Source organism: Gopherus evgoodei, chromosome 2 (genome assembly GCF_007399415.2).
Source record: "Gopherus evgoodei ecotype Sinaloan lineage chromosome 2, rGopEvg1_v1.p, whole genome shotgun sequence".
Classification (NCBI taxonomy): Eukaryota; Metazoa; Chordata; order Testudines; family Testudinidae; genus Gopherus; species Gopherus evgoodei.
Window position 1 is genome coordinate 151,337,811 of NC_044323.1, and position 15,402 is coordinate 151,353,212.

The 15,402-nt window shown below is 50.0% G+C and overlaps 1 protein-coding gene across 3 annotated transcripts in view; it reads left to right on the top strand.

Moving 5' to 3' along the window:
- Positions 1-15,402, top strand: part of ADD2 (adducin 2) — a 109,136-nt gene that overhangs the window by 66,371 nt on the left and 27,363 nt on the right. Inside the window, exons 1-4 of one of the 3 annotated variants that reach the window (XM_030551936.1) lie at positions 7,183-7,202; positions 11,992-12,222; positions 13,096-13,231; positions 14,523-14,674. In XM_030551936.1, the coding sequence (XP_030407796.1) occupies positions 12,025-12,222; positions 13,096-13,231; positions 14,523-14,674 (486 nt within the window). In that variant the 5' untranslated portion in view covers positions 7,183-7,202; positions 11,992-12,024. Of the gene's footprint in view, positions 1-7,182; positions 7,203-7,252; positions 7,355-11,991; positions 12,223-13,095; positions 13,232-14,522; positions 14,675-15,402 lie in introns of those variants that run through there. The other 2 variants (XM_030551935.1, XM_030551934.1) reach the window with 2 other exon arrangements.

Sequence of the window (15,402 nt, forward strand, 5' to 3'; positions counted from 1 at the left end):
CTCAAGACCTTTAATCATTCTTGTTGGTCTTCTCTGGACCTTCTCCAATTTCTCCACATCTTTCTTGAAATGTGGTGTCCAGAACTGGACACAATACTCCAGTTGAGGCCTAACCAGTGCAGAGTAAAGCGGAAGAATGACTTCTCGTGTCTTGTTTAATGCATCCCAGAATCATGTTTGCTTTTTTTGCAACAGTATCAGACTGTTGACTCATATTAAGCTTGTGGTCCACTATGACCCCTAGATCTCTTTCTGCCATACTCCTTCCTAGACAGTCTCTTCCCATTCTGTATGTGTGAAACTGATTGTTCCTTCCTAAGTGGAGCACTTTGCATTTATCTTTATTGAACTTCATCCTGTTTACCTCAGACCATTTCTCCAACTTGTCCAGATCATTTTGAATTTTGACCCTGTCCTCCAAAGCAGTTGCAATCCCTCCCAGTTTGGTATCGTCCGCAAACTTAATAAGCGTACTTTCTATGCCAACATCTAAATTGTTGATGAAGATATTGAACAGAACCGGTCCCAAAACAGACCTCTGCGGAACCCCACTTGTTATACCTTTCCAGCAGGATTGGGAGCCATTAACAACTACTCTCTGAGTACGGTTATCCAGCCAGTTATGCACCCACCTTATAGTAGCCCTATCTAAATTGTACTTTCCTAGCTTATCTATAAGAATATCATGCGAGACTGTATCAAATGCCTTACTAAAGTCTAGGTATATCACATCCACCGCTTCTCCCTTATCCACAAGGCTCGTTATCCTATCAAAGAACGCTCTCCGTTGTCTCCAGGAAACTGATGTTTGTCTTAATGTGACTGCACGTGTTGCAAACCCTGCATGTGAGAGGGCTGATAGTCTAGCACATTGGCAGTGCCTGTGCAGGAAAATAAAAAGTGTGGATAAAATTGACCCTGCTTCAAAAAATATCCCCTTTGTTTCTGTTTTTGAAAGCACATCAGGTGCTGCTTTTCATCTTGAGCCCACACGCTCCGGGACACATAATGAGGAGAACTCCAGAGTGAGCTGCTAATCCCAAAGAGCAGGTTCACACAGCTCCTGTCTGAGAAATGCCGGAATTGAAAAGGAGCTTTCCAGAGGCCAAGATGGCCTGCAGGTCGGGGATGGAATACACCGGTGGATGTCAGGAGACCTATGCAAAGACACTAGTGTCGAAATGATCAAAGATGCCGAGCAATGAGTATAACACAAGATGCGTGGTCCTCTTTGGGCTGATTCCCTGAGGCTCTCCCACTTGAGCTAAAGGGCAGCTACTCACAGTTTGATGAGGACCCACCCTCTCCTTGCGTGGCACTCAGAGACGCATCACCACAAAACGGCTTCACCGCAGGCACATATGGGCGATTGGTTGTTTTCTCCATGTGGTGGGGCGGCTTTGCAGGTGGATGATATTCGTGTATGCACTCATCTTCTGCATGGGCCTTTGGCCTGTGTTATATCTGATGGGCCCAGTTCACTACCGCGCACAGACCAAGGGGGTTGGCATTTGCACTCCCAGGCAGTGAATCTGTGTCCCATGCAGATGCATGAGAAACACTGCCAGGCCCTTGGCTATAGTAATCTGCACTACACTGCACTGGAACGACTGCACCGTACTTCAACATGGCTTGTTCTAGTGTAAGTAAGAAGAGAACGCAGCCCACGTATTTTCGCAAGAGCCAATTGACTTCAGTGCCTTTGCTCCTCTGTTTTCAGGTGGAGAATTTGGACTGTATTTGTTTGGTCATACACGGTACGTCCACACTGCAGTGTAAACCCAGGGCTCGAACTCAGGCTCAAGCTTAATCCCCTTTCTGTCCACATACAAATCATGCTAACCCAGGCCTTGGACCCACGGTCCCAGGACCCCATGAGGGTTGAGGGGTTCAAGCCAGGACCCAGGGTTCACGCCCTTTTGCTTTGCAATGTAGATGCAGCCCCACTGGATTTATGCTCTGGGAGTCCACCAAAAGTGTTCCACAATCCCACAGGCCGATTTTCTTTGTCCTCTGGACAGACAAGTTTGGTGGACGGTCCTGGAGCGTTCACCACTCCATGAACAAACGGTGAGAGCAGCCACATTTGGGGAGGGGCCTAGGAAGTCTTGGATGTAGGTGGCTGGACCCAGGCCTGTATAATGCAGTGTAGATACTGGAGCCCCAGTCTGGAACCCAGGGTTCAACAATTCCTAACCTGGGATTACAATTTAGTGTAGATGCTGAAGCCTTAGGTTAACAAACCCAGGGTCTGCTAACTTGCGTTCTGCCAACACTGGATTTACATTGCAGTGTAGATGGGCCCTTTCATGCTAGCTTAGGGGCCTTCTCTGCATGTGGCTGAATCCTGTGGTATTTGAGGAAGATTCCTTTGAAGCAGGGATCAAGGTTGTGTGGTGGAAGAAGTCATAGAATCATAGAATATCAGGGTTGGAAGGGACCTCAGGAGGTCATCTAGTCCAACCCCCTGCTCAAAGCAGGACCAATCCCCAACTAAATCATCCCAGCCAAGCTTTGTCTGTGCTTCCACATCCCCTTCTTCTCTAATGCTGCAATCTTTCATCTGCTCCTTGTGCTGCTGGTGCAGGTTGCATAGATCAACTGAGTGAAAGCAAATGCACCTGGTTCATATGGGTATGAATTGCTAATGGACAGCAGAGACTTTGTGAAGTTCATGCTTTTAAGCTGCTCGTTTGTCAAGATAGAAAATGATTTTTTGAACATTACTCCCAACTCTCTTCTCCTCAAGCGCTCGGTTTGTCAGTCTGTCTATGTATATCTCTCTGTAGCATCTTATTGTATGATGAGGTGGGAGGGATTTTTCAAGCAGGACCATTACCTGTGCCATGCCAGATTGTACCACCAGCCAATCTAGTTGGATCACTGCTAAAAGCAGAACGCCACTCCCTCACATTTCTCAATGGGTGGAGAAAACCTTCAGCAGTCACCCCAGTGCAGTTCTGTACATGGGGATGGAAGGAGAGGAGTGAGTTCATTCCTGACCACTACCATGAGCATTGTTTAAGCCCTGAAGCATGAGATTTGAAGTATCCTTAGCCAGCTAAAATGCAGATGTTACTAGAAATTGGCCCCTGTAAGAACCCTGATGCAAGCCTTCCTTCCAAAGCTCCCCTCCTCCCCTGCAATAAAGAAATCACCTAAAGATCCTGGATTTAACATCCCTACTCCTTAAATTTACTGTTTTTAAAAATCAAATTATTTTCAGTTTGCTTCCTGGGTTTTGAGCCTGTGGGGGTTTATCTTTCTCTGCAATCACAAAGTCTAGAATCTTTAAGTGAGAATTTCAGAGCTCCTTTTTCTTTTTTAATCACATGCTTCCAGGAACTGAGACTTAAAGAAAGAGCACCAAAAATGATTAGGGGGCTGGAGCACATGACTTATGAGGAGAGGCTGAGGGAACTGGGATTGTTTAGTCTGCAGAAAAGGAGAATGAGGAGGGATTTGATAGCTGCTTTCAACTACATGAAAGAGAGTTCCAAAGAGGATGGCTCTAGACTGTTCTCAGTGGTAGCAGAAGACAGAACAAGGAGCAATGGTCTCAAGTTGCAGTGGGGGAGGTTTAGGTTGGATATTAGGAAAAACTGTTTCACTAGGAGGGTGGTGAAGCACTGGAATGGGTTCCCTAGGGAGGTGGTGGAATCTCCTTCCTTAGAGGTTTTTAAGGTCAGGCTTGACAAAGCCCTGGCTGGGATGATTTAGTTGGGGATTGGCCCTGCTTTGAGCAGGGGTTGGACTAGATACCTCCTGAGGTATCTTCTAACCCTGATATTCTATGATTCAAATACTGTGAATCTCAATGATCAATCACAAAAAGTGGCAACACTGGAAAATGCTGAGGAGGTTTGGATCTAAAAGCTGTACAATGGGCTGAACCAGAACACTGATGCCCCCAACCACACTAGGAGGTTTAATTCAGCTCTGAGTGCAGATTTAACCATCTCTGATTATTACTGGCTATTGAGTGCTCCATCCGCTGCTTAAATCTGACTGCAGCACCTGCAGGTGCAAAGAGTGCACTGTGGCTCAGCGGTGCAGCCTGTAGAGCTGTGCACAGCCAGTGACTCGAGCCACGTCACATTTGGGGCTGCAATGGTGGGAGCATTTCACAGGGCTACCCAGGCACGTTCCTCGTTCGCCAGGGAGCCACAGCATAGATTCTGCCACCAGCAGACGGCAGTGAGTTAGTTTGGTGTTGCAAAGCCACTCAGTGTGCTTGCTCAGTGCTCTAAGCAATGGCCCCACCCAAATCTGCTTTTCTGATTAGCTTCATCTTCCCAATCAGTCTGTGCACAACCCCCCACCCAGGCTGGCTCTTGGTTGGCGAGGCCTAAAGAGTCCAGCAGCACCAAGCCAGCTTTATCACCCTGGACGTCTGTATTTAGGGAGCAGGCAGTTGCACTGTGGTGCTGTGGTACCTTAAGACCCTGGGTAACTAGGCAACAGGTCTGATGTTCCTTTCACTGGAGTGGAGGCGAAAGGAAATGTCTCTGTTCTGCAGATGCTGGGGGAAAGACTTAGAGAAAGGAGGAAACTGACCTCCCCAAAAATAGGGACCTTGGAGAACTGTGGCTTTTGGAGAGGAGGGTCGTGGGCACATAGGTGGTCAGGATGTACCCAATACTAGCCCAACCTTGCATTTCCCTTGCTCGGTGAATAGAAACTGCTTGCTGGAGCGCAAAATAAAAGGAGATGCTGCAGCTGCTCCCCTCGCTCCTCCAAATCCTACCACCTGTGTCCTCATGCTGCAGTGATAGGGTGTCAGAGTGTAGCACTCCTCAGGCAACACTGGAACCATTAAGGAAGGACCATCAGGCTCCATCATGGAGCCTTCCTGACCCCTGTTGTGATCTGCTGACACGCTGATGCATGAGGTTTCTTTACCCTAATCCAGTGCTGCAAATATTATTAGTGGTCATGAAATGATCCAACCACAGGTTGTTTCTAGGAAGGATAAGATGCTGGATCAAGTCCATGGTCCATCCAGTGCAATATGCTGGCGCTTTAGAGGAAGGTGTCAGAACCACGCAGTAGCAGATGTGGGCAGGGCCAGTGCAACCATTTAGGCGAACTAGGCAGTCACCTAGGGCACTGGGATTTGGGGGGGGCTGCATTTTCTTTGTCAGTGACCACAGCGGCCTGATCTTCAGCCGCCCCAGTCACCGCCGGCATTTAGGCAGAGGGAGCTGGGGCAGGGGAGCGCGAGGAGGGCCGCCTGCAGCAATTAGGGGAGGGCACTCAGGGGAACTCCCTGCCCCAGCTCACCCCTGCTCTGCCTCCTCCCCGAGCACACCGTGGCTGCTTCACTTCTCCCGCCTCCCGGGCTTGCGGTGCCTAAGCTGATTGGCGCCACAAGCCTGGGAGGCGGGAGAAGTGAAGCAGCGACTGTGTGCTCGGGGTGGAGGCGGAGCAGAGGTGAGCTAGGGTGGGGGAGTGCCTCAGGGTGGAGGGGAGGAGCTGCCGCCAGGGAGGGGGAGTGCCTCAGGGCGGGGGTTCGGGGATGGGGGAGGGCGCAATGTGGAAGTTTTGCCTAGGGCGCGAAACATCCTTTCACCTGTCCTGGATGTGGGATAATTTGCCCACCCACATACACTGGGTTTCATTGTTCTCTGACCATTAATGCTGACAAGTTTTTGGTGGGTTGGTAAACCTTGTGCTTCTGGAGGTAAGCCAGCCTTGGACTATTAGAACTCTGGATAGCTCTTGCTGAGCTCTTGGTCTCCATGATGGCCTGTGGCAGTGAGTTCTACAGTTACAGGTTGTGTGGGAAAAAGTTTCCTTTCTCTCCGTTTTTAATTTGCTACCTCCAGGCCTGTCAAGAGAAATTTGGGGGTTGGGGCCCCACTGTGGGCTGACAGGATACTGGGCTAGATGGACCCTTGGTCTGACCCAGTAGGGCCGTTCTTACATTGTTATTGAATAGGCTTTTGCTCTTGTGTTAGGAGACAGGGATAACAGTAGTTTCCCCTCTCCCTTCTCTAAACTACTCATTAGAGTATGTATTTCTATGACATCCCCTCTCATTAGTCTCCTTTCTAAGGGAAACAATCCCATTGTTTTCAATCTCTCTTCATAACGGTTCCCATACCCCATATCCTTCTTGTTCTTCTCTGAACGTCCCCTAATTCTGCAGTAACAAACCAGTGTGCTCCTAATGGGACATACACACGGACCAGGTCCTGTGCCCAGGCTCTCGGCCAAGCTGCAGTAGCCAGGCTCACCACAGGGTGGGGCTCTCTGGAGGCGGATGGGGAATAATCCTACCCACCAGCTCAAGGGTGCTGTAGTAGCCCCCAGTCATTCTACCCGTGCCTTTTGGGGGAGGCTTATGTTGTGTCAGTAGCTAGAGGATCCACATAGAGGTTGGTTAATCTCTTCTATCCCAGCTCCTCCCTCAAGCCCGGTGAGGGATGCAGAGCTGTGAGCTGGGCTTCATGGAGCAGCAGGCGCATGGAGCCTCTGAAAGGCTCCCCGAGTTCTTACCCATTCTTGTTGTACATCAGGACCACACCACTTCCGTTGCTTTTGTGGAAGGTGATGCAGTAGCAGAGGGGGTCAGGAGTCATCTCTGTGCATGCAAATGCTGACCAGTGACTTGAACCGTTCAAGGCCCGGGCTTCTGAAAACACGGGCATATGGTTTGCTCTTTCACCGCTGATGGGGGAGAGGAAAAAAATGTAACCAAAGCTGAAAAGAGCTGGGGAGAATCAGTGGCTCGTGTGCACAGCAACTGGAGCAAAAAGGTGGGGAAACGTTCCTCGGGGGAGCATTTTGATTTACAGCCCAGAACTCAAGCCCAGCTGGCAAAGACAGACCCTGAGTTGTGACCGCAATGTGCAGCATATTTTATTATACAGGCTGAGAGCTTTCCCCAGAGGACATCATGAACAATTTGGCAGGGAAGGGGGAAAAAAAATAAAAACAAATTTTCTTGCAAGGTTTGACTTTTTTCCCTCCCCTGGCTTTTTTTGGCTACTTCTTTGTAGGCAGAAATCTCATCATAGCAACTAGACATGGCTAAGGCTTCTCAAGCTGTTTTAGTCCTCTAAATGAAGGGTTGAGCCCTGCAACGTATATTTCTGGAGCGGCCTTCACCATGGAAACCAGAGAGCTTTTTCACTTTCGCCAAAGAAGCACAGAAGCATGAGGAAGAAATGATCAGAGTTTAAAACCTTCGTAGCCTGGTAATCCCCAGCATTCCCTGTTACTGCTGGAGAGAGCTTCAAAAGACAGGAAAGGTGCACAGATTGCAAGCGTCTATGGGGTGTGGGGAGAACAGATCAAAACGAAACAGCCACCAAAACGTGCTGGAAAGAAGAGACGTTTCCTTGCGCAGGTGATCACGGGATGGTAAAAAGGAGGAGATCCGTGCAGTGGAAGCAGAATGGGCATTTTATTGCTAGGATCAAAATAATCCAGTGTGTCAATATCTTAAATTCTTGGCCTAGCTCCTTAGCTGGTGTGAATTGCCATAGCCTCACTGACTTCCCTGAAACGATACTGATTTACACCAGTCTCTAATATAGCAGCAGCACCAGCAGTGGAGCCCCCCTACTCTACTGCTTTGTGTGCATGTCAGCGAAGCATGGTGCAGCTGCGTTAGCTTGTGGAGAAGATAGGGTGACCAGACAGCAAGTGTGAAAAGTCAGGACGGGTGAGGGGGTAATAGGAGCCTATATAAGAAAAACACCCAAAAATCAGGACTGTCCCTATAAAACCGGGACATCTGGTCACCCTAGGAGAAGGCCACGATCTCTAAGGGAGAGCAGGGTAGGTGACTCTTCTCCCACGGAGTCAGCATTCTGTTCTATTCAGGTTCTTGTACTGTGCCCATCACCTTGGTATCTGAGCGCCTCACTGAGGGTGCAGAGTGGCCACGTCTCCCAAACAGGCATGAAAGTCGCACTGGGTATGGTAAAGAGCTTTATTCCAGGGAGAGTCCATAGAGAACTTCACAACATAGGGATATTCTCAGCCTCACAGCCATCAGTCTGCACTGTCCTGTTAATTAATGACACACCTGAACTCCTTACCCTCGTCTATCTGGAATCAGTTGCCCTTAGGCTCCCCAATAAAGGGATGTTGGGAAGTGGGCACTGCCTTGCTGGACATCATGATCTCTGGGGGTCATGAAACATCCCCTGGCATTCATCGTAAGGGCAAGAAGGTTTGCCTCAGTGTTCTGTAGTTGTCTGGATTGTGCAGCCGCTTTGGAGCCTTGTTTCCTGGCACTTCCCCATCTGTCTGTATCTCTCTGTTCTTGCTTGTCTTATCCTGAGCTAGTCATCTCTGTCTTTTTGCGCTGTGTTTGTGCAGCGCCTGGCACCAGGGGATCCTGGCCTCTGGGCGCTACAGCCATTCAAATCTTAAATAATAATAATAGGAGCCAGGTCATGACTTCCTGTCAATCCAATCACCTTGCAAAGATGCAGTTGCTTATGATAGTCTTCTTCGCTCCTGCCCTAACCTGTTGTGTAGCATGGCTATACACTGCCTCACTCCACCCCAGAAGTGGCTGCATTTGCATGAGGAATGAAAGGACCCTTTATAGTCTTTAGAGCTCTGTAAATGTGAACAGCTGCTGCCGTTGCTTCAGCAGCATCCGCTTGGAGGAAACCAGTGTGCACGCAGCAAAGCCAGGCACTGGCAGATGCAGAAATGTCAGCCGCTGAGAGAGCTGGGGTGTGGCAGAAATGCTACTGGCAGGGAAGAGCCTCGCTACTCGCCCACGTGGGCTAACTGCCAGCACACATGGGCTTTCCGGCATGGCTCCAGCAAGCCATTCTAGCTCCAGTGTTCCACCCCCTGCATCTGCTCCAAGCTGAATGCCACCTCTGCTGCTGGTACTAGCACATGGGCAGATTGCACGGGTGCCCAGATCCTTCCCTGATGCATTCTGCAAGGGCCAGGGGAAATCAGAAAGGATGCTCAGACTGCTCCCTCCTCGGAGAAGGGAGGAAGTTTGTGCCACCCTCTCTCAGCGCTGCACCCTCCCCTTGTCTGGGCAGTGGCAAAATGCCATGAGAGCTCTGAATGGGTCTGCCAGCATCACATTTTCCATCAGCCGTGCATTGCCCGGAGCCTTGGGGGTGCTGTGTGCCTGTCTGGCCTGTGCAGTCTGGCTTTAGTCTAGCCTGTTAATGCAGGGCAACCTATACCCAAAGCAGCACATGTTTTGGTGGCAGTGGATCCGTCTCTGACAGCTCACCTGAGGGGCTGGGCCACAGCTGAGGCAACAGTGTCAATCAAGGCTCCTGCTTAGTTCAGGACAGTCAGACACGTGTTGTCCTTGCAGTTTTGCTAGTGAGGGAGGAGTCATGGGGTGCAGATGGGTCTTATGCAATGTGCCAGTTTTCTGTTGATGTCCATTTCTAATTCTCTAATTGCAAAGTCTGTGCTTGGCGGAGGGGGACGGGCAGGCAACCGGACAAGCTCAGCAATCAGCACCAGGGGAGCAGAGCCCGGTGGCAGCAAAATACTTCATTAAGTTGGATTTTCTCTGAGAAAATCTCCAGCCCCCTCGGGAGAAGTCAACGTCTCGGTAATTCGTTTATGGGCCAAAACAAGGCTTTGCTCTTCCAAGCGGCACTTAAAAGCTTTGGAATTAACAAGACCGAAGTAGAACTTTTGGAGAAATCTGGATGTGAATCTAAACCCCGTGGCCCGTTTTTTTCCCCTGCTACGCTCATCCCTGTAGTTTGTGTCTCAGCAAAGTCTGAGGCCGTCCAGCAGTATCATTTCACTCTAGCATGGGCCATGCAGACCCCCTAGCTGTAGAATGTAGTTTGGGAGCAGAATGTGATCCCTGACTTCACTGGGGGCATTCCCTGATCCCATCGTTCTCTATGTCTCTGTTCACGTTGCACTGGCTAGAAGCCCCCCTTCCCCCCACGCACACGCACTCTCTCTCTCTCTCTCTCTCTCCAGGGTCCCTGAGCTCCTGTGAAAGGCCCTTCCTGTAGAACAGGTGGAGGTTTAAGTCTCTGGGGCTGTCTCCTGCCCTCTCCATGCTATAAAGGCTGCCTGGCTGTGTGCAGACTGCATGATGGTAGCCTGCTGGTGGCTTGCAAAGAGCAGATCTCACCCTGGCTGAATGCTGCTAGCAGTGCCTCGTCCATGACCTCGCTGCTAGGCTCAAGCTTTCTGTGTGCTCTCTAGGGGCTAATCACCATTGCCATCTCAGACTGGACAGACTTATCCTCTGTACTCAGCAACATGAGCTGGGAAGATGAAAGATTAACCCTTAAAAGAGTGGTTCTTGGAAGGAAGCATCCAAGTCTCCCGGCCCCCAGGCTCCAAAGAGTTAACATGCTGATGCATGTCTTCCTTTCTTTCCCTCTGGATTGAAGCTGAGAGATGTTCTATGCATCTGTCCCCCCCGGTCAGGTTTATCGCCCTCAGAAACGCCTGCATAATGCCCTCCGCAGGTGCTGCGGAAACCGGATTAACCCAAGCACCAAGAGCAAAGCACGTACATGCTGCAGAAATGGAAGCCAGGGTCGCTCTGCAGCAGGGCCACTGCTGTCTATGAAGACACTGCCCTGTTCCCTGCATAAGATGCCCACAGAGAATCTTATTGCTGTGACCCCAGCTTGGCTCTGTTCCAAGCCCCAATGCACAGAATGCTGCAGAAAGTCATCTCCTTGGAACCAGGCCAAGGAGGGGACTCTCCATACAGGCTGTGTCATGCCACTTGTTAAATGCACAGGCCTGAAAATGATCAGGAAGCAGAGAGGGGACTCTGAACTCTGAGCACAAACTCTAAAATCCCGGCCTTAATTAAGCCTGCTGCTCCGGTGTTCGTAATTGGTCCTTACTAGCTGATTCCCAGGCACACCTGGAGGATGCAGGGAAACGCTACCGATTTGAGGGCATAAAGGCAGTTCAGCACATGAGCGCATTAAGCTTTCACTTCTGGAGGAGTGGGTTTAACCGCTGGTTTAGATCACAAAGAAGTTGAGTTTGGTGGCATCTCATCTTCCTCCACCTCTGTCTTAATCACAAAACCACTGCGCAGAAGGACAGGGGAGCCCATTTCTGTTTGAAAGGCTCAGGAGCAGAGCAGCCAGGTGTGCCGCAGGTCAGGACTGAGGTGCATTGGGGAGCAGGCATGGGACTGCAGGGGGCACTTCAGGACAGGACTGAGGTGTCATTGAGTCACAGGTGGGCTAGTGACTTGCCCAAGTAGAGCAGAGCTCAGGTCTCCCAGCCACCGGACCATCCTGCCTCTTTGTGGCTGGTTTGAATAACTCAGATAATATGAACCTCTAGTATTCAAATTGTTAGAGAAACCATAGGAGCTGTTATCATAGGGTAGCCAGGTGTCCGGTTTTCGACCACAAAGTCTGGTCGAAAAGGGGATCTGATAGTGTCCGGTCATAGCTACTGACTGGATACGCAAAGTCCAGTCATCACCCACGCCAGCCCCTACTCAGCCAGGGGCACCTCCTACCTGCATTGGGCGGCTGCAGCTCTCAGCCCCAGCTCTACAGGCGAGTCCCTCCCGATCCACACAGGGAGATGTGGGGAGAAGGGGAAAACAGTGAGCGATGGAGGGAGGGGGAAAGAGGAGCGAATGGGGGGCGGGGCCTAAGAGGAAAGGGACAGGGCAGGAGCGGGGCCTTGGGGGAAGAGGAGGGGCAGGGGCGGTCCTTGGGGAAAGGGGTGGGAAAGGAGTGAGTCCTCAGGGAAAGGGGCGGGGAAGGGGAGGTTCTGGTATTCCTGCTGGAGTGTCCGTTTTTTAAATATTACAAAGTTCACCACCCTATGTTATCAACATAAGGGAATCTGCATGCCATGCACCCACACCAACTTCCACCCCCCGAGTCCCATTATTGTTAACTGACTTGTACATCATCCACTATCCCCCTGGGTAACAGTCACAATGTTTTTTTTTTATGTTATTGTCAGAGGTGCAATAAACACACATTCAGTCCTGCAGGCAGCTCTTGACCCTTTCCTCTCTCCACACAGATACCAAGAAGTAAACTCTAGACAGCTGTGAAGATGAGCAACGAAACCACCCCGGAGGCAGTGTCCTCCCCCCCGGTCTCCTCCCCACCCCCCCAAGGACAGCGTTACTTCGATCGGTTCTCTGAAGATGACCCGGAATATCTGCGCATCCGGAACATGGCGGCCGATCTCCGGCAGGACTTCAACATGATGGAGCAGAAGAAGCGAGTCACCATGATCCTACAGAGCCCAGTGCGTAGAGAGTGCCTGGAAACTGGCCAAAGCGAGGGAGTGGGAGCCAGGGATTGTTATCTCCTGTTCTGTCTCTGTAGCCTAAGACCTAGCGTCTCCACTAGCGGGCTCTCTAATACAGGTGCCTCTATTTATTTGTTTGGAATGCCCAGCTCTAGAAACCAGCTGAAATCAATAGGAGCTGTGGGTGCTCAGCATCTCTGCAGATCAGACCCACTGAGCCACCAAATGAGTGGCCAGATTCTTAAAATCTCCCAGCACGTTGGGTGCTGAGCCCTTCTAAAATCTGGCCGTAGGTGTCTAAAGTTGGACATCCAAAAATGGAAACTTCCCCCTGCCCCATTATTAAAAGCCTCTTCTGCAAGCATGAGAGATGGAGGGTGGGATAGCTCAGTGGTTTGAGCATTGGCCTGCTAAACCCAGGATTGTGAGTTCAATCCTGGAGGGGGCCACTTAGGGATCTGGGGCAAAAATCTGTCTGGGGATTGGTCCTGTTTTGAGCAGGAGGTTGGACTAGATACCTCTTGAGGTCCCTTCCAGCCCTGATATTCTATGAAGACTTCTCCTCTTGGATTGGTCACCAGGGCATGCTCTGTGCTTAAGGGATGAAGCATAGAGAGAGCAATTGATGCCCAGTGTCCTCCTTTTAGGTGTTGCTTGTTCCCCTGTACCAGCAGGGCCGTGAGTGCTAACTGTGTTTAATGTGCGAGGCCGGGGAGCCTGCTTCCCATTAAGCGCCTTGCCTTGGTGAGGAGCGCTGCCGGCTTTGTCAGGAAAATGCTGGCTCTGTAACGTTCACGGCTTGGCTATAGGGCAGTGTGAGTGCTGATCTGTGAAATCGCTGACAATTCACTGCCTTCCGTGCTGTTTCAGTCTTTCAGAGAGGAACTGGAGAGCCTTATCCAAGACCAAATGAAGAAAGGGAACAACTCCAACATCTGGGCCCTGCGACAGATCGCAGATTTCATGGCCAGCACTGCTCCCTCCGTCTTCCCCACCTCGCCCATCAGTATGTTGGTGGATAACCCTTCTCAGGGGCTGGAGTGGGGCGGGGAGGCCTGCTTTGTTGCCAAATTACCAAACTGGGGTGGGACAGGGATTGCAGGATTCAGAAAGACTATCAAAGGCACCTATAGTGCCCATCTCCTAGTGAATTTCAGTTGGATTGAGGTGCCTAATTCCCCTAGGCTAACAAGAAAGTCTCAGCTATACCTCTCCCATCTCTGCGTGGAGTTGTTCGAAGCTCTCATGGTTTCCAGTTAAATATTATCTAGTTCCACTGATTTCACATACACCCATACAGTGGTCAGCTTCAATGGCAACCAGCATAAGGATAGATAACACTGGGTTTGTGCTCCTCTTTGCTTCTTTATAATGCACAAAGCAGGCCTTGAAGACTGTGCTTTGCTGACTCTATTTTGAAGGGTTTCCCCTCTTTATTTTTCACCTTAAAAATTCCAGGAATATCAAATCATTCCCTGCTTTTCCTAGAGGTCTCCTTGGAAAACCAGAGAACTATAGCAGGAGCTTTTCTAACCCTTAACTAAAGAAATGAGTGGCTGTCTTTTTAACAAAGAGAAGCTTCCTCCCAAGTGTTTTTCATGTACTTGAGCTGAATACGTGATAATAAAAGAGGTATTTTAAAATACCCTGAAGATTATTGCCTAAAAAAGGTAAACATTAGAGTTGTCTGACATTTTTTGTTCAACTGCTTTTTGATGAAAAATGTCTGTCTGTTTTTTTTTTAATGGAATGTTTTGCAAAAAATTGTTTTTGTTTTTTTTAAATTTTCCATGTTTCTGATCAAGCAAAATGTTCCTCTTTCCTTCCCAATTTTTCCTCCCCTCCTCCAATTTTTTTAATGGCAAAGTGTAAAAAAAAAGAAGAGTTAGAGGAAAGGGGCAAAAAAAGGATGGGGTGAGGGTAATCCTAAAAATAAGATCAATCCTAACCAATTGCATTTAAAAATGGGGCTAGGGAGGGTGCTCCCCTTGTGTTTTGTATCCAGTGCTCCCCATTCCCAGTCTAAGATTGGCAGTGATGGGTTCGGGAGTCCCACAGATCCTTCCACGGCCCTTGTGGGCTGAAAGATAAGGTGTGAAGGCTCAGGGAATAGAAACCACCATGGCAGACCACAGATACGGACTGAAGAGCTCGGGGTAGTGTCCTGCCTCTCATCTTGGGGAACAGATAGAGATTGGATGGGCCAGTTCCCGTGGCCTGGAAGCCTCCTTGCTTCCCAAAGTACCTTCTAGCCAGGAGCCCCTCGAACCGGCTAACTGAGCTCTGCTTCTCCTCAGGTCTCTCCATGGTGACGCCTATCAACGACCTCCATAGCACCGAGTCGCTGTCCCTAGCGAAAGGGGAGCGTCTCATGCGTTGCAAGGTTGGCAGCATCTACCGACTGCTGGACCTGTACGGCTGGGCGCAGCTCAGCAACACCTATGTCACGGTGAGCGGGGAGCCCCAGTGGTAACATGGACATGGGGCCATCTCTGTAGTGAGGATGGAACATGACTAGGGCCCTACAAATTCACAGTCCATTTTGGTCAATTCCACAGTCGTAGGATTTTAAAAATCGTAAATTTCATGATTTCAGATATTTAAATCTGAAATTTCACAGTGTTGTAACTCTAGGGGTCTTAACCCAAAAGGGGGTTCTGGAGGGGGGTTACAAGCTTATTGTAGGGGGGTTGCGGTATTGCCACTCTTACTGTTGGGGGTGGCACTACCTTCAGAGCTGGGCTGCCAGAGAGCGGTGGCTGCTGGCCAGGAGCCCAGCTCTGAAGGCAGCGTCACTGCCAGCAGCAGCACAGAAGTAAGGATGGCCTGGTAGGGTATTGCCACCCTTACTTCTGCGCTGCTGCTGGCAGAGTGCTGCCTTCAGAGTTGGGCACCTGGCCAACAGCCGCCGCTCTCTGGCCACTCAGCTCAGAAGACAGCACAAAAGTAAGGGTGGCAATACTGCAATCCCCTACAGTAACCTAGCGACCCCCCCCCCGCACATTCTTTTTGGGTCGGGACTCCCAGTTTGAGAAATACTGGTCTCCCCCGTGAAACTGGTATAATATAGCGTAAAAGTACATAAAAGACCAGATTTTGCAGGGGGAGACCAGATTTTACGGTCTGTGATGCATTTTTCACAGCCGTGAATTTGGTTTGGCTCTACAGGTGACCACA